We start from the raw sequence: 25,701 nt of genomic DNA on the forward strand, positions 1-25,701 counted from the left end.
TGGTGGAGAAGTATAACCAGTCAGTCCTCAGTTGTTTCAAATTACACATCACGCTCATGTAATCATTTCTGTCTCTTTGGACAGGATAGTTGAAATTATTTGTGCAATTGATTTATAAAATAAGAAGTCACCTATAAAATGAAAATTATTTTTAGAACTGAAGGGCATTCATAGAAAAAAAAAAAAAAAAGAAAAATAGTGCTGCTATTTATAGCATTCCACAGACGCTAATTTTCCGAACACCTACCTGAATTCCTTTCTATACCAAAGTGCTATATAATTGATGTTTTATTTTAAAATGCATAAGAGTATTTTGTCACAGAAGTCAATGTTTGTTTATTTTTATTTCTATTTAGCCTTTAGAAAGGTAATGGTATGTAGTCTCTAAGGCTGTAATTCTGTATGTAGTGGGCAGAGCTGCATATGTCCTTTTTATAATCAGGAAATATTTCATAAAGGTAATTAATATTAAATGGAGAGAGGCTCCTTGGCATAGGAAGATCAAGCCGTACTTTCCTTGGGTATGACTAGAAAACCATGCATGTTTGTGTCCACTTAATCCAGATTTTTCCTCTTCATGAAGGAATTCCCATCTTCTGCCAGATCAGCATTTGCTGCCTTAGTCCAGGGCCTCACATGGGAATCTTGCACTCTGACATCCATTTCCTCAGTAACACACTATGAATCTGTCATCCGTGAATTTAGCTAAACGATTTCTGAAGCATATTTCATTCTGGGTCATACCATCTCTTGAAATAAGTAACTCAATATATATATATATATATATATATATATATATATATATATATATATATTTTTTTTTTTTTTACTTTATCAAGTTATCAATGATTTTTTTAATACTTTTTATATTTTCAGCGTAACAGTATTCATTATTTTTGCAGCATACCCAGTGCTCCATGCAACCCGTGCCCCTCTCCAACACCCACCACCTGGATCCCCCGACCTCCCACCCCCCCCACCCCTTCAAAACCCTCAGATTGTTTTTCAGAGTCCATAGTCTCTCATGGTTCACCCTCCCCTTCAAATTTCCCTCAACTCCCTTCTCCTCTCCATCTCCCCTTGTCCTCCATGCTATTTGTTATGCTCCACAAATAAGTGAAACCATATGATAATTGACTTTCTCTGCTTGACTTATTTCACTCAGCATCATCTCTTCCAGTCCTGTCCATCTTGCCACAAAAGTTGGGAATTCCTCCTTTCTGACGGAGGCATAATACTCCATAGTGTATATGGACATCTTTCTTATCCATTCGTCCATTGAAGGGCATCTTGGTTCTTTCCACAGTTTGGCGACCGTGGCCATTGCTGCTCTAAACACTGGGGTACAGATGGCCCTTCTTTTCACTACATCTGTATCTTTGGGGTAAATACCCAATAATGCAATGGCAGGGTCATAGGGAAGCTCTATTTATAATTTCTTGAGGAATCTCCACACTGTTCTCCAAAGTGACTGCACCAACTTGCATTCCCACCAACAGTGTCAGAGGGTTCCCCTTTCTCCACATCCTCTCCAACACATGTTGCTTCCTGTCTTTCTACTTTTGGCCATTCTAACTGGTGTAAGGTGGTATCTCAATGTGGTTTTAATATGAATCTCCATGATGGCTAGTGATGATGAACATTTTTTCATGTGTCTGATAGCCATTTGTATGTCTTGATTGGAGAAGTGTCTGTTCATATCTTCTGCCCATTTTTTTGATATGATTGTCTGTTTTTGTGTGTGTTGAGTTTCAGGAGTTCTTTATAGATCCTGGATATCAACCTTTTGTCTGTACTGTCATTTGCAAATATCTTCTCCCATTCCGTGGGTTGCCTCTTTGTTTTTTTGACTGTTTCCTTTGCTGTGCAGAAGCCTTTGATTTTGATGAAGTCCCAAAAGTTCATCTTCGCTTTTGTTTCCTTTGCATTTGGAGACATATCTTGAAAGAAGTTGCTGTGGCTGATATCGAACAGGTTACTGCCGGTGTTCTCCTCTACGATTCTGATGGATTCCTGTCTCACATTGAGATCTTTTATCCATTTTGAGTTTATCATCATGTACAGTGTAAGAGAATGGTCGAGTTTCGTTCTTCTGCATATAGCTGTCCCAGTTTTTTCCCAGCACCATTTATTGAAGAGACTGTCTTTTTTCCACTGTATTTAATTTTAGACCAATATCACTGATGAATATGGATGCTAAGATTCTCAAAAAGATCCTAGCAAACAGGATCGAATAGCACATTAAATGACCAGGTGGGATTCATCCCTGGGTTACAAGGATGGTTCAACATTCGCAAATCAATCAATGTGATAGAACAAATCAATAAGAGAAGAGAGAAGAACCACGTGGTCCTTTCAATTGATGTAGAAAAAGCATTGGACAAAATCTAGCATCTGTTCCTGATTAAAACACTTCGAAGTATAGGGATAGAGGGAACATTCCTGAACTTCATCAAATCTATCTATGAAAGACCCACAGCAAATATCATCCTCAATGGGAAAACGCTTGCAGCCTTCCCATTGAGATCAGGAACACGACAAGGATGCCCACCCTCACCACTCTTGTTCAACATAGTATTAGAAGTCCTAGCAACAGCAATCAGACAACAAGGAGAAATAAAAGGTATCTAAATAGGCAGTGAAGAAGTCAAACTCTCTCTCTTCGCAGATGACATGATTCTTTATATGGAAAACCCAAAAGACTCCACCCCCAAACTACTAGAACTCATACAGCAATTCCGTAACGTGGCAGGATACAAAGTCAATGTACAGAAATCAGTGGCTTTCTTATACACTAACAATGAAAATACAGAAACTGGGGCATCACGTTACCTGATTTCAAGCTTTACTACAAAGTCATGATCACCAAGACAGTATGGTACTGGCATAAAAAACAGAAGTGGCGGGGGGGTGGGAGGTTGGGGTACCAGGTGGTGGGTATTATAGAGGGCATGGGTGGCATGGAGCACTGGGTGTGGTGAAAAAATAATGAATACTGTTTTTCTGAAAATAAATAAATTGAAAAATTAAAAAAAAAAAAAAAAGACACATAGACCATTGGATCAGAGTAGAGAGCCCAGATATGGACCCTTAGCTCTATGGTCAATTCATCTTCCACAGAACAGGAAAAAATATACAGTGGAAAAAAGACAGACTCAATATATTTTTTGCTGGCTATATAAAATAGTATGCATTGTTGCTTTCCAAATGTATGTCATAGAAATTCAAGAGGGTACTTCGGTTCTAATATTTGATCAATACATTTTCTGTGTCTTCCTGGTATTGGAGCTGCTTTGGTAGATACTAATCCAAGCCACTGAGAGAAAATCTAATGACGGAAGGATGCTCAGAGGCCATGATGGTGAAATTACTCCCTTTTTGAAAGTACCCCTTCTGTAGCAAATACGAAGGTTATTTATTTTGTTCCGACTTGATCACTTTTAGCGAGAACTATAAACACTAGAAGACCTTTATGTTAATCCTGAATCTGCCTACCACTGCCCATTGTGGATTGCCCTTGCAATTTCCACCCAGTGGTCTTGGATTTTGTTTTGGAGCTACACGCTGTTGTAAGTCCTATTACAGTATGACAGCTGTCTGAAAGTAGCTACCATTTCCTTACTTTATTATACTAACAAATCATTCTACTTGAAATTACCTCTCATACTTTTTCACAGAGAGTCTCATATTAGAGTCTTCAAAGTCCATCATTATCTTAGTCACTTGTTGCTGACTATTCTCATTTGTTCGTGTCCCTCCTAAACTCTGCTGTCCAGATTGGTGCATGTGAACTGCAGGGTACTAGGTCTCTCTATTATTCTTGCATGATCAGGCACATGCTTTTCCCTGTTCCTAAAAAATGCTTTCTTCCCTCACCCTGCCTGGGAATGATGGATTCATCTCTCTGAAACTTGCTCAGATACTACTTTTTTTTTTTTTTTTTTTTTTAAAGCTGTATCTGAACCCTCTCAGGAAAGCTAAGCACTCTCCTCTCTGTAATTTGCTACCATTTGGCTCATTTACTTAGTATTGCATACATCATATTGGACTCTAGTTAATATGACCTTTTTCCCTAGATTATTATTCTTGAATCAGAGAAAATTGATAAATAAAGTGTGCTTAGATACATACATAGAATAGAGCTCCCAAAATATTGTAAACACTTTGGACACATAAAGTATGTTCACAAACATCATACAGGTTAATCTTTCCAAGTAACTACTGCCATGACTCTCTCTAACTTATCCTTATTCAAATTCACAGAAAGACAAGTTTCGTATATATGATGAATATTGTAGTAACCATGAGAAGGCAGAGAAATTGGTTCTCGAACTTAACAAAATAAGAACAATCTGCACATTTCTTTTGGTAAGTATATATATGAGTGTTACCATACGCTGTGATTTGTTGATAGGCTCTCTAAGGAACCAAGGACTAGCATCAGTGTGGTGTAAAAAGTACTCATGGGACAATGCTTTAAATGTGTCTAACCTAGGAGACTAGAGTCCCAAAGGACTCTAATCATAAGAAGAGAGAGTAGGCAGGAGCTCATGGATGGGCAAACACTGATAATGCCCTCTCCTGGCTGACTATGAATTGTTTGTGAGAACCACAGATTCTTAGTGAGAGAAGACATTTATGCTCATCATCGCTTTTATATCCCTCAGCTCCCTAGGGTTTCATTTGCTTTTCTAAGAGAGCTGTAAGTGGGGCAGTCACAGGAAGGAAGCAGATCCTGGATATGGTAGAAAAGAAATTTAAAGATTGACCTTTCTCCTGCATAAATTCTTTACTCACTTTCCACAGAAAGAAGAAGAATCTATGTTTCATTTCTTCAGGATAGCACAAAGAAATGCATATTTTGGTAGTAATTTGGGCAATTTAATTGCCAGTGAGGACCACATTGTAAGTGTACAATTCAATAATATCTAGCCAGTTGTGGAGTGGAGGAATAATCCCCAATATCCAGTTATAGAGATTTCTAGCACATCCCTCATGCCTGCTCATGGCCCATCTTTACAACCCCTGTAAACTTTAGGCAATCATTGATTTATTTTCAATCTCCGTAGTTTGCCTTTTCTGGATAGTTCTTACAAATGGAATCCTTCAATGTAATATTTTACACCTGGTTTCTTTTACTGAGTAAAATGTTTTGAGGTTCATCCCCATTGTGACATGTATCCATATGCCATTCATTTTTATTGCTGGATAGTATTCGTTGTACGGCTATACCATATTTTATTTATCCATTTGCCGGTATATGGGCTTTGGTCAGCAAGCAGGTATGATTAATGATGGGCCTTGAAGATCTTTTTGGGAGAGGAGGTATTAGTATAGAAAAAGTCAGGAAATGTCCAGTTTGAACTGTTTTATAAACGATGCTGAGATGAACATTCATGTACAAGTCTTTGTGTGGATATTTTCATTTTCTTGGATGGATGCTAAGAGTGGAATTGCTAGGTCATAGTAAGTGTATATTTAAGAAACTGCCAAAATGACTGTGCCATATACACCAGCAATGTACGTTTGCAGTTTCTTTATATCTTTGCAAACACATGGTATTACCAGTTGCAATTACAGCTGGTTTAGTGGGTGTAGTTTATCTCAAGGTGATTTTTATTTGCATTTCTCTCATGACCATTGATATCAGGCATGCTTTCAATGATCTCATTAGACATTCATATATCCTATTGGTGAAATGTTTATTCAGAACTTTTGCTCCATTTTTAAATTGAGATGTTTATCTTATATTGAGCTACAAGTGTTCTTTATTTTGGAATACACCTTCTGTATCTGACATATAATTTGTGAATATTTCCACTCAGTGTGGTTTGTTTAAAAATGTTGTCTTTTGGAAATCAAAATTCTTACATTTTGTTGAAGTAGGATTTATTAAATTTTTTTCCTATGAACATATTTTCATTTTATTTAAGAAGTCCGTATTCAGGTTTTATACTTACTTGTTAAGTTTTTTCCCAAGTATTTCGCTCTTTTTGATGCTGTTGTGATTGGAATGATCTTAATATCATTTTTTGGACTGTTTATTGCTACCATATAAACATTTGACTTTTATTTATTTTTGTTTATTGTATATTTTTGTATCATGTGCTTTAAATTCATGCATTAGTTCTAGTAGTTTTTTGGTAGATTCTTAGGACACTTTACATATAGAATGAAGTCATCTGAGGGTAAAGACTGTTATATTACTTCCTTTACAATATAGTTGTCTTTTTTTTCTCCCTGGGTTTTACACTGGTTAGAACCAGTTTACTATTGAATAGAAGTGATAAGAACAGACATGCCTGCCTTGTTTCTGATCTTGGGGGAAATCAATCAGTTTTTCATCATGAAGTGTGATGTTAACTGTTGTCACAGATGTCCTCTTACAGTTGAAGAAATTCCATTATATTCATAGTTTGTCAAGAGTTTTTATTGGAACCTTTTTGCTTTTTCCAACATAGGTGTTTAAAGCTATGAATATTGCCCTACACACTGCATTAGTTTTATTCCCTAAAATTTTTCATATGTTTTGTTATTGAAAAGGTCTAGTTTCCTTTGTAATATCTATAGTCTATTCTTTATTTAGAGTTTGTCTTGGAAGGCAGTTCTGCATGGGACTGTGTCCCTGCACATTTTCTGAGTGGAGGGACTGACTGCTTTTGTTCTGGCTGATCTTTAAAGGATGTTTATATCACAATATAAGGGATGTTTATATCAGGAAGTAGAGATATTCTCTTCCTCCTAAGCGATGGGCAGTCATGCCTGCTGACCTCATGAAAGATGCATGGTTCTTAGCCTTAGGTCTCCTTTCCTGGTGTCCCATGTGCATGGGCCACCTGGTCTTCCCTGTGTTGCAATTTGGGAACTGAGCCTTGGCAAACTGGCCCCCAAATAATGATACTCTGGCTACTGCTATTGCTCTAAGGGGAAAAAAGTCCTGTAGCTCTGGCTTAGGAGTTTCACGTGTTCTTCCAGCATCCAGAAATCTCTGGCCTATTGACTTTTGAGCTTGTCGTTAGGGTAAAATCTTAGAATCATCAGTTTTAACATTCTGTTATTTTATTTCCCAATGTTGGAATTTTTCAAATTTCTTCCTGTAGTTGACTTTTTAAATTTAATTCCATTTTGGTCAGAGAACATAATTAAATCATTTAAATCTTTTTAAATTCATTAAGACATTTTTATGGCTTAGCATGTGATCTGTCCTGGAGTTTTTTGTTTTTTCCCCCTCTCTGTATGCTACATGTGTGCTTAAAAACTATGCATATTCTGCAGCTGTTGAGTGGAATATTCTATAAATGTTAGGTCAGTTTTGTTCATAGTGTTGTTCTTCTCTTCTTTGTCTTTTCCTCTAGGTGTTCTGTCAGTTATTGAGGGTAGGATATTGAAATCTATAGGTCTAATTGTTAAATTGTCTGTCTTGCCTTTCAATTATGTCAGTTTTGTTTTATATGTATTGGGGCTCTGTTGTTAAATATATACTCATTGAAAGTGCTTGTATTTGTATTTCTATTGATCATAAAATGTTTTTCTTTGTCCCTAGGCATATTTATTTTCTTTTTTATTTATTTATTTGTTTGTTTTTTTAAAGATTTTGTTTATTTATTTGACAGATGGAGATCACAAGTAGGCAGAGAGGCAGGCAGAGAGAGAGGGAAGCAGGCTCCGTGCTGAGCAGAGAGCCCGATGTGGGGCTTGATCCCAGGACCCTGAGATCATGACCTGAACTGAAGGCAGAGGCTTAACCCACTGAGCCACCCAGGTGCCCCGGGATATTTCTTTTCTTAAAGTCTGTTTTGGCTGATATTATTATAGCCATGACACTTCTTGTACTGTTTGTTTGTCTTTTTCCAGTATTTTACTTACAAACTATTTAGATCTTTGAATCTAAAACATGTCCCTGGGAGACAGTATATAGTTAGATCCTACCTTTTTTTAAAAAAAAAGTGTATTTTATTTAAATTCAATTAGCCAACTATAGTACATCATTATGGATCTTGCTTTTTTTTTTTTTAAGATTTTTATTTATTTATTTGACAGGCAGAGATCACAAGGAGGGAGAGAGAGAGAGAGAGAGAGAGAGAGAGAGAAGCAGGCTTCCTACTGAGCAGAGAACCCGATGCAGGACTCGATCCCAGGACCCTGAGATCATGACCTGAGCCGAAGGCAGCGGCTTAACCCACTGAGCCACCCAGGCGCCCTGGATCTTGCTTTTTTATCCAGCCTGATCATCTCTGACTTTTGATTGGAGTGTTCCATTCATTGATCTTTAACTGAATTATTGATATTGTATTGAAAGGTATCGTTTTACTGTTTTTTGTGTATGTGTTTTTATTGTTGCCCCTCTGTTCCTCCTTTACCTTCCTTAGTGTACTGTTTTATCTCCTCTGTTGCTGTTTTTGAACTATTTTTTTTAGTGTTTAGTTTTTTAGTGTTTTTTTTTAGGTTTTTTTTTTTTTTTTTTTTTTTTTTACTGTCTAGTGTTTTTAGTGTTTAGTGTGATTGCTCTAAGAACAATATTCATCTTAATTTATCAAGTCTATTTCCTGAAGTTGGTTTTTGTTTTTTGTTTGTGTTGTTTTGTTTTGTTGTTGTAACTTTCCTGGACTTGATTTAAGAACCTGTGACTCTTGTATGTACAGCTGCTATCTCTACTCATTTTTTTTTTTTGTTTTATAATTTAGCCTTTCTTTTTAGGGGGTGACTCCAGTAACTGCTTAACTTAGTTCTGTTGATGGTTTGTCAGAGGTGACTAAACATCGTTAATCATCTTGTCTATGGATCTATGTGTTAGTTGGTGGGGGGTGGGGGAGACATTCAAAGGGTAGGCAGTTATCAAGTCAGATCTAGGTTTTTATTTCCATGGGGATACCCCTTCCCCTTTGGGTCTTTTCTACAGATGCACAGCCTGATATCTGCTCCAAAGAGGGCTGTAATCTCAGGCCAACAGAATTGTGGGCATTCTCCATTTTTCTTATAGAGTGTGCTAACTTTATTGACAATGCCCTCAGGAGTGAGATATTTACCCTCTGCAGTAAAGGGTCTACCTGAAAGCAGGTTTTCAGGGTCTATCACTATGTCAGGGCCCCTTTGATGGAGCCACTGCAGGACAGCCACTGTGGAAGCACCATTTTGATAGGGCTACTGTGCAGGGTGAGCTGAGGAGGATGGGGGCATGAGGAGGCAGAGGGAAGGTGGAAGAAGCTCTTGTGAGAATGTTATAGACTCCCACCTTTCTTATCTGAAATTTCCACAGTTTTTCATGAATAAAAAGATTGTTTTTTTTGTTTGTTTGTTTGACTTTAGTTGATTTCCAGAGCTCTGAAGTTGATATTTTTGACAATTTGCTGAGGTTACAGTTGTTTTTTTGTTGTTGTTGTTTTGGTTTGGTTTGGTTTGGTTTTTTTGGAAGAGGATTTACTGATCCCTTTTCTCTGCCCACAGCACAGCCAGATTTGGTGTCTATGCCACTAAAATTTTAGGGCTTTTTAGGAGGACTCCTCCCCCTTTTTCTGCCACAGCCAGAAGAGGTGTCTATGCCACTAAAATTTTAGGGCTTTTTAGGAGGTGTTAGAGCCTCATTTTCTTAGTGAATCTGGTCTTTTCTCAGCACAGTCAACTCTTTGATCCCCTTGGTCTAGTTTATTGACTGAATTGTGTCAAGCCATGCCAGTAAAGTCCGAAGAGTGCTGGTTTTTATATGGTCTTACAGCACAGTCTGGTAGGAAACCTGGCTTTTATAATTCCCGCTCTGGTACTAAGTGACCTCTAATTACTTGAATGACTTTAAGAAATTCAGTACATCGCTGGTGTCATTTTCCATCTCTGTAAAATGGGGGTTAATAACAGTCACCCTTGGGAAGACAGGTGAGAGTTTACAGATTTGGTGATGGATACTTGGATATGCCACCACCGTTTTCATCATCAGGGAGAGATCTCTGGGAGGTCATTTAGAAGATATTCTTTCTGGACGCATGGAGAGAGAGTTGGCTTTCATAAGCCAGTCTAAAGTGACAACCCACCTCTGCTGTTATGAAGACAGTCCATGATCTGTACAGGCCTATTAGACAAGGAAATAACAGCGTGTTAAGCAGTCATGAAATTCTTAGGGTACTTCAACCCAGGGATGGGGAAAGGGGTGGATGTGTTTATAAGGGGTGCTAACTTATGTAGGGATGCTGAAACATCACTGGAAATACAGTGAGATGTACATGGTTGTGTTTCATATGGTTCCTCTGGGGACAGCACCATGTGGGGTTGGAAAAAAAATATTTTGGTAAACTGATTGCAATGGGGGATGAAGCCCTCAAAGAGCATGCTTGAGTCAGAACATTTCTTTGCTTCCCTGTCTTCTAAAGTGTCTGGGTGAAGTTAAAGGCATGATGTTAGTTTTGCTGACATGAATACATTTGGCTAAAGCCAAGTTGCTCACGACAGTCAGGGGTGGGGACATATACTGCTACCCCCAGTCTTTTCTTTTTCATCCTTTCCTGTTTAGCTCTTGGTCTCGCTTCTCAATGTATGTCGGACAGTAGTCTCAACCCTTGTAAAATGCTGGTATAAAGGTTGTTAAATTATCAGTATGATATTTGAGGAGCCCTTTTCTCCATTTATTACATATTTATTGACTACTTTCTTTTTGCCAGCCACTCTGATAGGCATTGTAGGAAAAGGATTTGGCACAAGTTTCTAATCTTTTTCTTTTTTAAATTGATACTTAAACTATGAAATAAAGACAAGATGCTTCAGAGGATATAGGCTTTTTTTTTTTTTTTTTTTTTAATCAGAGTTGATTCTCTCTTCTATTACATCTTATTCTGATTGCTGCTTTTGAGATTTCTCCATTCATCTTGCCTCTCTGGTGATCATACCTGACCTCCTTCTCAGAGACTGGCTGGCCATTGTCACTGGTAGTGTATTATAACTAAAAGTAATTTAGCAATCACTTGGTTAAAACACGACAGTTTTACAGGCAGGAAAACTAGCATTCTGAAATCAACCCAAAGTGGGAGCTCTCTGCCACTCACGGAGCTCCCAGGGGAGTGAGCCGGTCTGATGGTGGAAGCAAATGGGTCACACACAATAACTGAAAGCGAAAACTGTTTATTAGCGTGTGCCACACAATAGCTAATACAAGACAGACAACTCTAGACACGTGGGCTAGGGAGAGGGCTCCATCCCCTTCTCGGGAGCACACCGTTTGGGTGCATCAACTGATAAGGTGACCAATCCCCTCCCTGGAGCACACCTTTTGGGTGCATCGACCGGGAGGATGATCTGAGCGAGAGTGTCCCAAGAGCCCTCTGACAAGCAGAGGGCCAGTGTTGCTTATATGCCAGTTCAGTCACTGCGTCAAAGGCGCTTGCGGTTAATCTGCGGTCTGCTGTACGTGCGAGGCTGCTCGTCTGCTGCTGCTGATGTTGCTTGTAGCACGTACCCCATGTCCTGGTGGTCTATCTGTGGGCAGTTATAACATCCTCCATAACATCTCCTAGTTCATAACAGTTCCCGGAAGCCCTTTGTCTGCTGGGAAGTTCTGCAACAGTGGGGTTCATGCTCACAGGACTCCCTCACAAAGTTACATCACTAGTCAGTGGTGAGGATGTATAGAACCCAGTTGTCTCCAGCCCTGCTCTTTACAACACAGCACAACACCACAATTCAGCTACAACACAACTCCTTTATAAGCAGGATTGATCTGTGTATCTTTGTGTCTATTATTTATTTATCCATCAGTCCATTCATCCACCCATCTGTCCATCCATCCATCCATCCATCCATCCACCTACCCATCATTTATTCCTCCATTTCTATCCTATTTCTTTTCTTCAGACTTCAGAGGATAGTACATGAAAATTAATTTTAAAGGTATGTATTTGAAACATATTTTGGTTTCTATAACTAACGTGATATGAAAATACTTCTCTTTGTCATCTGTAAATGTTCTTTGTGATTTCCCAGGCTCATCTCAGAGAAAGAAGGTATAAAGACAGGCTTTCACAAGTTTTTGACAGAAAATTTTATGATAAAAGAAAATTTCATGCCTTCAGCTTTAAAAATTCATGATTATTTTTATCTCCACTGCAGAACTGCATGCTACTTGGAGGACGGAAGAATACAGATGTTCCCCTGGAAGGATATTTAGTAGCACCAATACAAAGAATTTGCAAATACCCTCTCATTTTGAAGGTATTTTATGTGTTTATTTTACTGTAGTATCTTTCTTGTATCTGCATATTTTGCTGCATATTTTGCTTTAAATTTTTTTCTTTTAAATAATCTGATTTTCTGAAGAAAGTGCAGCTCAGAGTTACTAGGAAAAATAGCTATTTCATCACATATATATGGATTAGGAAACAAATCTTTTAGGAAAGGAGACTTTTAGTGCTCTCTGTATAAAACTTATCCATTTGAGTTTTCTTTAGAGTAAATGCATTAGTTTCAAGATAGATCCCATTAAATATCTTATGACAAGTTTATATTGCATATTATCTACAGGGTTCATTATCTTAAGTAAATCTATTGTTTTATTTTTTGACTTCCCCATTGATGCTAATGAACTTAAAGTGAAAGTTACATAATTTCACAGTTTGGTTTTTGAATCAGTATTATAGGAAATGTTGTGGGTCACATGGGACAATAAATGGTAGGATGTAGAATGACCGTGCTAAGCAAGTACTGCCTCTGGACACATTAATGGTCGTAGGCCATTGCCTCATTACAATGACTAAAAGTGTTATTGTGAAAATCATATTTTTTTTAAACATTTATTTATTTATTTGACAGAGAGAGATTACAAGTAGGTAGAGAGGCAGGCAGAGAGAAAGAGAAGGAGGCAGGCTCCTTGCTGAGCAGAGAGCCCGATGCGGGACTCGATCCCAGGACCCTGAGATCATGACCTGAACCGAAGGCAGCGGCTTAACCCACTGAGCCACCCAGGCGCCATATTTTAATGTGCTAATTATGCTTGTACTGTAAGAATATGTGAATAGATTGGAATAGCAATTCTGGAAATGGTGCTTCTTGGAACTATAGCAGCAGTTTGTGTTTGTGGTTGAGCACGGGAGCTCTGAGTTCAGATCCTAAGTATTCTGCTTACTAGCTGTGTGACTGAATACATATTCTAACTTCTTAAAGCCTTGGGTTTTTATTAATGAAGCAGAAATAATGATGATGAAATTGTAGCATATGTCTGCAAGGATGTGTATAACGGATGTGTATGTCTGTGTATGTGTGTATATACATATATATATACACACATATGGAAAATGTATTACATAAAAATAGTAATTAAACTGTTATGCAAATCATTTTGCACAGTATGTACTCCGTATATGTTAGCTATTATTATTCATATATATTTGATTCTGATTTATCTTAATAGTTTAACTACTTCTTTAAATTTTTAAAAATTTAAAATATTTCAATATGTTATGCACATATTAACTGGTGTTCTTATTGATTTACTTTTTGAGAAACAAATATAAGGAATTTGAACTTAAAATACATTTTTTTAACTACAACTTCCATGAGTTGCATAATTGGGTTTTTGTGTAAAATTTCTTTGAAAACAATTTCTCCTTATTTAAAAAAACAAGTTAAAATTGCTTGGCTAAGCCACAGAGGGAAGCTAACATGGGGATCTTCAGTTCTGCAGACCTTTAATATGGTCTTCAGTACAGGAAGGTTGGGGCAAACATGACTCCTGTCTTTCTGAGAGTCCTTTCAGACTCTTGACTTGGTGACTCAGATCACATCAGCTATTCCTGGACCTGATTTAGCAATCCCAGGCATCTGTTTGTTTTAAGAGTCAGAAGGGATAGTGATATTAAGAGAAGGATATCATGCTAAGTAGTTGTTCTAAATAACTTCTGGATGGGGATGACCACCAGATAGGGTTGGCTGATCTGACCTCTCAACAGATAGAATAATGGCCACATCCTTGCTTAGGAAGAAAATGATCAACTCAGCACTCCTTCAAGAAGTGGAAAGATGCCATCTTTCCCCTTCTTTGGATGATTATCTTCACAAAGAAACTATTTACTTGTGTAGTAGATATGTTGGTGTTGATAATTTTTTTGTTGTTGTACCATTGTGCTGATAATCTCGTTGATTTCGGTTGGTTTTATTTATTCAGAGAAAAACATTAGGGGTTACACTTTGTGTTAAACTATTGGTCATATTTGTGGAACTTGAAATTATTGGTGTGGCCAACCAGTACAGTGTTCATAGAAAGTAACTGACAAAAGATTATTACTAGTTATTTTTCTTGCTACTTCACATTGTCTACATTCATGTCTCAACTTCATGGATACCCACTGGGCACAATTCCATAGGACCTCAAATCACAGTCCACAGACTGACTTGACCACTTCACATAATTTACAAATACTTCTGCACTTTAGAATTTTTAGAGAAGCTAGCATATCTCTTTTATGGATTTGTGATCCAACATAAGTTTTTAAATTTTATGTTGGGAGTGATGCAATGTGTATTCTTCTGGCGATAGCTCTGCAGAATGGAGTTTGAACATACTGAATGCAGGGTCAAAGTTTATGGCAGAAGTTTCAACAGTAACAGCCCTCAAGAGAGTATAACAACTGCATAATTTCCCACTGGATATTAAGAATTGAGAAAATTATTTTAAAGACTTGCCCCAGGATTTCTGTAATTGTGTTAGTTACGTGATGATGGCAACTGTAGTAAAGAAACAAATGACTGATTAAAAAGCAATGTGGTCACAACTGTCTACACAGTGGGTGAAGATGTTTAATTTTGTGCTTCTAAACAACAAACAAAACCTTTTAAATTTAAAATATTAAAGATCACGCTTGCTCTGATATCCTAAATGGAAAAAAAAAACATAAAATGCCCCCCAAAACCCCCAAAATCAAAACCACAACAAAAAAATAATCTGTGGAGGGGCTTATGGCAATTCATTCATTGCAGAAAGTGAAACCAGGTTTTTGGTGAAAATAGCATAATTGCTCTGTTAGTGATGGAGTATCATGGAACTTGTAAGTTATTTATTTTGCTAGAGTATAAGACATTATTTAAAAATTTTGCTTTACTTATGGCATGTTTTTGTAGTTTCTCAAAGGTGTATTAGGAAATAAGGCATTGAAATTATTTTTGATATTATGAGACATATTTATATAAAGACTTAATGTTCCTTAAGGCTCTAGGAAGACATACAGAGTTCTATTTCTGTTGGAGCAGAGGTCAATCTTAGAAACAAATTACATGCTGCAGGTGAGATATTTGACAATTCAAAAGGAGAAATCTAATTTAGTTTTTAAAACAAAATAATTTTAAGGCAAAAAAATTAAAGGAGCTGCAAAATGTGTGTCAGGGTAATGTATATTCATTGATTCAACCTTTGTTTTTGATCTGAATTTTAGTGGAGTTTGTGATGTCCCTTCTGAAAGTGGCTCTCACAATCTCTGCACTTCTCATTTCCTGGCCATTCTGAACATGCTATACCAGAAAGCTGAAGATCAAAGGGCGATTTATTTTTTTGTGTATATAAACAGGAGTTGCTGAAGCAGAGTCCAAGGAAACACAGTGACTACGCAGCGGTAATGGAAGCCCTCCAAGTCGTGAAAGCTGTCTGTTACAACATAAACGAGGCCAAGAGGCAGATGGAGAAGTTAGAAGTCTTAGAGGAATGGCAGTCTCACATTGAAGGCTGGGAGGTACATTCACTCTACTTAAAATTGTTTTGTTATGTCTTGTGCTGCATGTAGAATTGTTGACATTGGATGGAACCATAAATGGTCATTTTAACAGATAATGCCAGAGGGCTATAACCATTTCTGCAAAGTGCTGTCATTATCATTTTTAAATATCTTTAGAGTGGCAAGTTAATTGACTTAACATCAACCTGAAAGCTTTGTCATAGAACCTTCTAATATTGTGTGGGTTATGAGCTTTGGTATTTCAGTATTTGTGCATCTTGATTATCCTGCCCTCCTTTGGTCAGTAAGTACATAGCCTAAAACCTGGAGAGAGTAAGGAAGGGGAGTTATGCCCCATATGTGTTCTATGATACTGTTATTTTCAGATTCTAAATTAGGTGTTTGATGATGAATTTCATTTTAAGGCCACTTAGTCTCTTAAATTGCATTTCATTGCAATTATTTCATCATTTCTAAATGAAGAGACTGTCTATGATGTGATTTTTAAGGTCCATTCAAGATGAAAAGTCTTATGGATTTATGACACATTAAAGAAAAATTTTTTTAAATGATAAAAAAAGCAAACGAAGAGTGATATATGTTTTCATCCATGGTAACTTTGAATCCCTATTATTTCATGGGGTTGGAGCCCTATGTTATAACGCATAAACTAAAATTTTGTCTTTAAATTGACTTAATTGAGATGAGATGAGCTTTCAACTGGGATCATTTATTTTTATAAAGTAAAGCAATTAAGGCATTTTTTAAAGGTATAGGGAAGATTTAAAATGTTTCCAACCAAATAATGTATCACACACATTCGATTGGATTGCTTTTTATCTTTAGGACCTTATAATTGACTGATTTGTTTCGTATCTTCAATATGTTGGTTTCCATTTAGATCTAAAATTATATCCATTCAGATTTGCAAAGAAACCTCAAACGTTGACGTCCACGAATTCCCCAGTTTATCCACTCTTCACCATGAAACTTTCAAATCCAGCAGGGATCAAAGCTTTCTCTTTATATTCTTTCATTTCAAGTGTCCAGGGTGACCTCATATTTCAGCATGAATGCTACTTATTTCAGTCAGTTAAAATGGTTGTGTGTTTTACAGTTGATTCACGATGATAATTCCTTTCCTGGGGAGTGGTTGTCCTGCTGGGTTGAGAAAAATGGATTGAAGTTTGCTTTTGTCATTCTGTTGTCACTTGAGCATTGGAAGAAAAACTGAATGTGCTTTACATTGCAGGGTTTTTCATTGATATCTGCCCAGCCTTTTCCCAAAACAAAACCTCACAGATTCTTCTCGGTACTCTAGGGGAATGGAATCTGTCATAATTTTGTTCCTCCTCACTTATTTCCTAAAAAAAAAAAAAAAAATTGTATCTAGTGCAGAATTAAGAGATTCTTTAAAAAGTTGATATTTCTTGCTCTGGGCAAGCCAGTTACTCAAAGGAAGAATGTGTGTGGATCATGTTCCGTTACGATCAGCCCCTAACAGGGGGTCCCTCAATCTCACCAGCTCTCTATGTTTACAACAAACAGTTGAAGTGCAAGAGGAAAATGCAGCACCTGGACAGAGGAAACTGGCTGCAGGAAATCAGATATGACTACAGTTCCAGCAGGCACAGAGGAGATCATATGAGTGTTGGGTCCCAATAAAAGGGCAGCAATGCAGATTCTATTTGAGTAGGATTTGAATATAATTGCATGAGACACAGCCAGGCTACTTTGGGGGGTTTTGGGACATTGAGGGAATGCAGCTTGGAGGAAGGCCCAGCTAACTGGTTGGCAATTTTTGATAAGAACATGATTCCTCATCTCAGTCCACCAGCTTGGAGAGAGGGGGAAAGGTCTTATAATACTCACACCTGGTCTGTTTCTGGAAGCTTTGGAGAAACTGCTGATAGGACTCCAATTTGTCCAGGAGAGAGGGGTAGTCTTAAAGAATAAATGCAGGCCCTGGGTTGGGAAGGAGGATAGATACAGAGCTTTCTCTAAATTGCAAACAGAGATTACTGCTCAGCTTGCAGACAGCTTTGTGTATGTTTAGAGTAGCTCTAGTGGGTTTAGGACATGGCCAAGGGCAGATATCAGGTGGCATGCTGGCTAAGAATGGAGAGTTACTTAAAAAAACCTTTGAGGTAAGAAGTCTTGAGCTTATAAGGTTGGGAAAACAACTCCCTGTCTAATTCCTTCCCCAAGCTCCTGCAGACCCTTGAGGACCACCTGAGGGATGACACCTCGCTCCAGTAACTAAAATTTCTTGAATGGGATCTGAATCTGATACACCATGATTTAGCATTATTTTCACCTTAGGTGGATTATTTATTTCAAGTAAGTCACTTCATTATCCAGTCTTATCTTCCCATTAATCAAATAAAGGCTTTTTAGAGTGAAATATATCAGGTATCTTGCCTGTCTAATATTCTGTGCTATAAATTATCGTTACATTCCTTTATGTTGAATTTAGGTAAACAAGTGATTGAAATCTATGGTCCCAAATTAGATGACATAGAGCTGAAGCCTGATTTTCAAGCAGACTTCATCTTTTGTCCGGACTCTAACCCTTACTTTGGGGATGATGTATCAGACCTCTCCCACATACTATGTGGGTTATTATAGGAGCCAAACAAAATAAGTGGAGGTGCCTTGAATAATGTCAAATGCTATGCAAATGAGTAATATTTTAAAGCTCTGCTTCAATGGTAGGATTTTACCCTTGAGAAATTCCTATTTGTCTAATACATGCTCCTGCCTACTGAAGGTGTTATATTACTTCAGTTAAGGTTAGATAGTTCCAAGTCACAGAAACTAAAAGAAAAATTAATTTAAAAAGATATGGGGCAGCTCACAGAATCAGTAGAAAAGCTACACTCTCAAGGGTGTCTAGGCAGCCAATGCTCATAAGTAGGTTCATCAGTGCCCTGACTAAAATGAATAGACTCTAATAATTTTTTCTATCATTGTATTACATCACTCAGGATTCAAGATCAAAATCTAAGAATCCTGTAGTCTTGCCTAGGGGAAGACAGAGGTCCTTATTGGCCAGTCAGCCACTTTCCTTTTGGGGAAAGACTGATCTTCCATTGTATGCAATCTTGGTGAGCCCTTAACAGTTTGCTGAGGTATTATAATCCCCATTACACAGATTTAAAAAATGAGGGCCATAAAATTTCCCTCAAGTGCTTACAGCTAATGGATGGCAGAGTTTAAACCTATATTCCTTGTCACCATGTAATATTGTATCTACTCAGAAAAAAATTAAGCTAATTCTTTAGATTAATTCGATTGCTTGCCATTTAGAAGTAAATTGAATATAGAAATTAGGTTTTGTCATCATTTACATAGTGACTGCCATTACAGAAGATCTGTAGTTTAATTGCTCATATTTGAAGTTTTGCCTTTTATTAGTATAATTTATCATATCTCATTTTTATGTCTTATCCAACATTCAGAGCATTGCATAGGATATTCTACCAAAGGTAATTGTAGGGCAATGATCAGTGTGCTTGGAAAGGAAGTTCCTTAGTTGTTTAATCAGAGTCACTGATTCATTTCATAGAACAGGACCAGTTGCTGTCTTGGTCTGCTTTTTTGGCTGATTGATAGCGTTGTAATGGTAACTTTAATCTTTGGAATCATAATGAACTCTATCAACAAGGGAGTATCAAAAAGCATTATATTACTTGGTAATTCAGCTTTATATCCATGATAGCCCTGTTTGGAATAGATCTCTCCAATCTGAAAACAATCATATTAAAAGATAAGAGGGAGAATTATTAATATATGAAGGTGCTGGAAAAAATAAGATCAAAATAGTCACTGCATTTTACGAAATAGAAACAGAATAGAAATTTGACACCTCTTGGCTTTCTACATGGAGAAATATAATGGCACAAAACCATTTTAACATCCATTTCCTGCTTTACATATGATTAAGTTTGTGTCTGACAGTATATTGACTTCAAGTCATGTTCTCTTACTTTATGAGTGTGAGTCTAACAGAGGTTGTGATCAGAATTTTTTTTCTTTTCTACAAAGTGATTTGGTAGATACAAATTTGTCTATTGCCTTGAGACAGAATTGATTTATAGATGGCCCTTGTTACTTAAGGATAGGTCGTTTGGGAAGAAGGCCATTGAAAGTTAATCTGTGAAGAAAGGGAGCAGAATTTTCTAAGTGGGAGGGGGCGAAGCTTGATTGGGACTTCATTTCGATAAAATGAACATTTATGTTATTAGTTTTATCTAATATATGACAGAATGTAGGTTAAAACATCAGTTAATAAATTGAATCTCAAAAAGAGTGAACCAAATGCTGAATCTTGCTGGGCGGCATACATTTTATGACATTACATGATAAAATGATGTGATATTCTTCATTTCATGTTTAACTTTTCTAGTAGTTTTAAAAGATTTTTTTTTTGAAAGAATATTCAAATGCTTCATTCATTTTCTTGAGACACTTCTTTGATATTGAAACCATTCTCTTATGCGACGGCCCACCCAGTTGTCATTCTTGTCAATTTTCTTCCACAGTGAGTGGGTCTAACTCTTGTTAGATCTTCATCTGTCTGTGCTTTGTATATGATTGGGGGAAGTTTCAGAGCCTCCTGTCATCCTTCTTCTTTGCCAAGATTATGCCTTTTCTCTGCAGTCTGAGTTTTTCTGGTATTGACATTCAACATTTAGTTGACAAGATGAATGAGGTAGACTCTGGTATTAAGCAGGGAGCCCTGACAGTGGGGTCAGATAGTGACTAGTTTCCTATTATAGTGATTTTTTGACTCTTCATAGCTGCAAAGAATCAGTAATGAACCCTTACATAACATATTGAGAACTTAATATAAAAAGATTTAACCTTTCAAATAATCCAGACGTGGTTTAGCAATATTATTTTCATTGCATCTTTTTCAGAGGTGGGGCTTTGTTCTATTGTTGCAGTGTTTCATAAATCATTTCATAAATTGTATTTGAAGACACACTGGAAATTAGAAAAGGAGCCATAAAATAAATTCACACACTCCTGACTGTCTTTTCTGGGTGTTGTCATTTTCTGAAAGCATACTTTGGCACCTAACTAGTGTCCAGCTATGGAAATTCATCATATTCCAAATTAAATTAAATTAAATTAAATACATTAAGTTCTGTAATGGCACTTTGAATTTGCTAGTCTTTCATGTATGCTGACTATATAATTCACACCTGATTATACCTCAAATTGTAGAATCAAAATTTATTCAGCTTCTTAGCAAATTAGATTCGGAATTGTCACCATTTTCTGGCTGGATCTTGACCACGAGACACCCACAGTGAGAAGGGGAGCCATTGGTGAGGAGTGTTGCCAACATGGATTGCCTCTGGGTCCTGGATTTAGTGACTGAAGTCATGGTTTGCTCCATCCATTTCAGACTGATCTTTTCACCCTATGAGAAGGTGATACCGAAATGGTGTACTTTGTAAGTGACAAAGAAAATCCCTAAAGCATGATTGAAATCTGAAACCATGACATGAAATGAACTATATAGTTAATGATAAACAAATAATCATATACACACAGCTATCTCTAATAGTGTTAATTCATGCCAGCTCTCATTTTGTTGATACTCTGCTACTACAGTGATCATGCTGCATTTAATTCTATGCTTTCATATGTATTTCTTCCACTAGTATCGGGAACAGGGGTCATGTCCCAAGACTTTGCACCTGCTGGGACCAAGGTGAAGGAGGAGGGATAACATAGGTTTCCACAGACTGGACTAGAAAGAGAAGCTTTTGGAAGGAGAGGCACTGGGTGAGTAGATTCCCACCTATGGTGCAGTTATTAGTGGATGGTTACTTCTCCTCTTGAACTGCCACTCAGCCTTCCTTTCCTGATTTAATAAAAGTGGTCAGGATCAGAACCATCCATGGAACTTCCTTGCTGGGTCTTTGCTGTATTTAGTTCTATATATATATAATTCATCACAGGTGTGATTTCACATGATCAATGTTGCTTCTTAAAGGGAAATGCATGTTAAAAAGGATAAATCATCTAGATGAAAAAAGTCCATTATTTTGGTTATTTATTTATTAAGGGAATGTTGAGACAGCATAACTCTGAATCACATGGGTAAACACATTATTTAAAAATACTTGCTTTGGGGCACCTTGGGGGCTCAGTGGGTTAAAGCCTCTGTCTTCGGCTCAGGTCATGGTCTCAGGGTCCTGGGAACCAGCCCCACATGGGGTTCTGCTCAGCAGGGAGCTTGCTTCCCCCTCTCTCTCTCTGCTTGCTCTCTGCCAGATTGTGATCTCTCTCTGTGTGTCAAATAAATAAGTAAAATCTTTTTAAAAAATCTGTATTTAATTGTGTATATATACCACATCTTCTTTATCCACAATGGAATACTATGCAGCCATCAAAAGAAATGAAATCTTGCCATTTGCGACAACATGGATGGAACTAGAGCATATCATGCTTAGCGAAATAAGTCAAGCAGAGAAAGGCAACTATCATATGATCTCCGTGCTATGAGGAAGTGGTGATGCAACATGGGGGCTTAAGTGGGTAGGAGAAGAATCAATGAAACAAGATGGGATTGGGAGGGAGACAAACCATAAGTGACTCTTAATCTCACAAAACAAATTGAGGGTTGCTGGGGGGAGGGGGGTTGGGAAAAGGGGGGTGGGGTTATGGACATTGGGGAGGGTATGTGCTTTGGTGAGTGCTGTGAAGTGTGTAAACCTGATAATACATAGACCTGTACTCCTGGGGATAAAAATATATGTTTATAAAAAATAAAAAAAAATTTTAAAAATCTGTATTTAATATGTACATATATACATATTACATTATGGGTAATAGCTTTAGAATAGTTCAAAATAAATGATTTATACAAGCCCTCTTACTTTTTAAAAATAATTCTTTTATACCTTGCCTCTCAAATGTTGGTTTATGACTCTATGATATATCAGTGTGCTTTTAAAATAGCTTATTTTCATGGACAATATTTTTTTCACAAACACATGAAATTCCATCTTTGTAAAAGTATTTCTATAGGTTTGTTTGTTTGTTTTCCCATAGTGAAATAATCTGCTGCCTTCAACATCTACTTGGTGACCCATGAAAAACTGTACAAAACTGATCTAACCCAACATCTTTCCCTTTCTTTTACCTTGCACTTGTCCTCCCTCCATCTTTCTTTCTTTCCTTCCTTCCCTCCTCCCTTCCTCCTTTACTCCCTCCCTCCAGTTTCCCTCCCTCCCATCTCCCTCTGTCCCTCTTGCTTCCTAAAACTTTACAAACAGAGAAACCAACCTGCTAGAGATTTATACCAGGAAAAAATGTTTAACACATTGTTTGACATGTTATAAAATGTTAAAATCCTGACTTCAGTATTCATATAGAGAAAAGTGTTTATCATACATGATTGTTCAATGACTAAATATGGAATTGCCAAAGAACATATTTCTAGATTTAAAAATTAGGATCAATTTTCAAAATGAAGATAAAACACTAACTAGGTTATGTAACATTATTTAGGTGTAAGTGAAATACTCACCGGTGATGAAATATACCATAGGTGACCATGGGGTATATTTGCGACCATGGTAACATGATCAGTGCCTATCTGCCCTGGGACTAGGAAGCAGTCAGGACGACCTCAGGCAGAGACCTGTGCTCGCTCACCTCTCTCTCCCTGTCAGCAGGGTTGCCATCTGATGCACTTGAGCACCTGGATTCAGGTACCCAAAACCTCCAAGGTAATTTTACTTAGAGTGTTCCAGATGCATCAGCATTTACTGAAATGACCTGGGACCTACCACAGCTTTACTCAGTTTCAATCTCCAAAGGTAGGACCAGGGAACCTGAGAATTTCAAGAAGCATATCAGGTGTGTCTCCCAAACACTAAACTTTGAGAACCATGCCCTAGAGACTTTGTTCTCTTCCGATGATCTGCCTGGCTTGTTTTACTGCTTCCACATTTTTTTTATATTCTAGATCAGTTGGCTGACGTTGTCATTTTGATAGACTTTAGCGCTCCTGACCCTTACCTAGTAATCTGATGTTCATAATCATACTTTATTTCAATTTCTTCTGTGAATTTTATAGCTTGACTTCTTTATTTCTGACCCCAGAAAACTCTCCTGGGATTTCTAGGTAAATGAAAAAAAATTGCATGTAATTTCAAAATATCATAAATTTCATTTACTTTAAAGATAAAGTTGTGAGGTTTTTGTTTTGTTTTCTTTTGTTTTAGCTACAGAGAAAGGTAGACTTATCATGTAAGCAAGGAGAAAATAACCACAACATTATTTAAAAAGAGACGCTTATTAAGTGTCTACTTGTACATGGGATGGAATTGAAGTGAGAGGCATATCATGACTATACAGAAGACTGTATATACACTTGGTCAAATTTTTTAATATTTCTAACATTGTACGTCTCTGTAGTTAAAAGATTCTTAGTGATTTCTAGTTGCCATTGTCCTATTAATAATGCACAGATTCAAACATGGTAAATCAAAGACACAATGGTTCTTCTTTACCATTACGGCTTTACACAGGGTATAAAGAGAAATGCTATAGGCCATTCATTTAGAAGGAGTTTTTTAGACAAATGTGTATGTTCAACTCAGATTCCTTTAAGTGAGTAAGCAATCCTCTGGGAATTATTTAATGGACATTTCCTGTGATAATAGTAGATTACTATTATCTAATACTATTACTATTCTACTCTGGTACAAGATGGTAAATGTACCTACTCTACTGATTCTTAAAGCTTGATGTTAAATATGAAAGAAATTTCTTTACAGTGATAGAAATGTCTCAGTAGGATTTAGTAAAAAATATAATGAGTGATGTTATGTTTATATTGTGAGATATACTTTAAAACATAAAAAGATTGTTGGGCTTGATGTCATTACCCGACAAAATTTCATTAATAGATTATTAAACAGATGCTTTGGGCTGTTTTTGAAAAGAAGTGTTTTACCTCACAGTTCAATTAATATTCAGATTTTTTATCAGGAGCTAGGAGCTAATGGGAACTTATGGTAATGACTTAAACATAATTTAGTTTTTAATATTTTTTAAAAATTTTATTTATTTGAAAGAGAGAGAGGCCACAAGTGGAGGGACAGGGAGAGGGAGAGGCAGACTCCCTGATAGGCAGGGAGCCTGACACAGGGCTCCATTCCAGGACCTTGGGATCATGACCTGAGCTGAAAACAGACAGTTAACTAACTGAGCCACCAGGTGCCCCCAAATATAATGTATTTGTATATTAGTAGGGGGTTTAGGGTTTGCTATGATACCAATCTAGATTAAATCAAAAGTCGAACTATTTAAGCATACAATAGAGGAAAATGATCTAGAGGCGTTGTTGACTAATGGAGCACTTTGAATTAGTTGGAAGATGGAATTGCCATAGATGTGTTAATACAATCTTATAGGATCAAGATATATATTGTAGGGGTCTGGAGAAATTCTGATATCACTACATGATTTATTCGCCAACTTGCATCTGAGTAGTAGTGCTCACTTCTAGAGATGTTTCATATTGAGGGAGACCCTCACAAACTGGAGAAGGTTCAGAAGAGATCTTCAGGGATCTTGCAAATCTTTCCATAGTTTGGCTCTTGTGGACATTACTGCTATAGACATTTGGGTGCATGTACCCCTTCAGATTACTACACTTGTATTGTTAGGGTACATACCCAGTAGTGAGAGTGCTGGGTCATAGGGTAGCTCTATTTTCAACTTTTTGAGGAACCTCTATACTGTTTTCCAGAGTGGCTGCACCAGCTTGCATTCCCACCGACAGTGTAGGAGGGTTCCCCTTTCTTCGCATCCTCTCCAACATCTATTGTTTCCTGACTTGTTAATTTTAGCCATTCTCATTGGTATGGGGTGGTATCTTATTGTGGTTTTGATTTGTATGTCCTGATGCCGAGTGATGTTGAATACTTTTTCATGTGTTTGGTGGCTATTTGGATGTCTTCTTTTCAGAAATGTCTGTTCATGTCTTCTGCCC

The 25,701-nt window shown here is 37.2% G+C and overlaps 1 protein-coding gene across 1 annotated transcript in view; it reads left to right on the forward strand.

Annotated features, from left to right (window-relative positions):
- The window catches only part of LOC123387219 (phosphatidylinositol 3,4,5-trisphosphate-dependent Rac exchanger 2 protein-like), a 52,911-nt gene that overhangs the window by 12,450 nt on the left and 14,760 nt on the right, over positions 1-25,701 (forward strand). Inside the window, exons 5-7 of the mRNA XM_045063240.1 lie at positions 4,264-4,368; positions 12,088-12,189; positions 15,534-15,695. Coding sequence (XP_044919175.1) covers positions 4,264-4,368; positions 12,088-12,189; positions 15,534-15,695 — 369 coding nt within the window. The remainder of the gene's footprint in view (positions 1-4,263; positions 4,369-12,087; positions 12,190-15,533; positions 15,696-25,701) is intronic.

The sequence above is a fragment of the Mustela putorius genome, unplaced genomic scaffold (assembly GCF_011764305.1).
Source record: "Mustela putorius furo isolate JIRA1106 unplaced genomic scaffold, ASM1176430v1.1 tig00003847_pilon_pilon_pilon, whole genome shotgun sequence".
In the NCBI taxonomy this organism is placed as follows: Eukaryota; Metazoa; Chordata; class Mammalia; order Carnivora; family Mustelidae; genus Mustela; species Mustela putorius.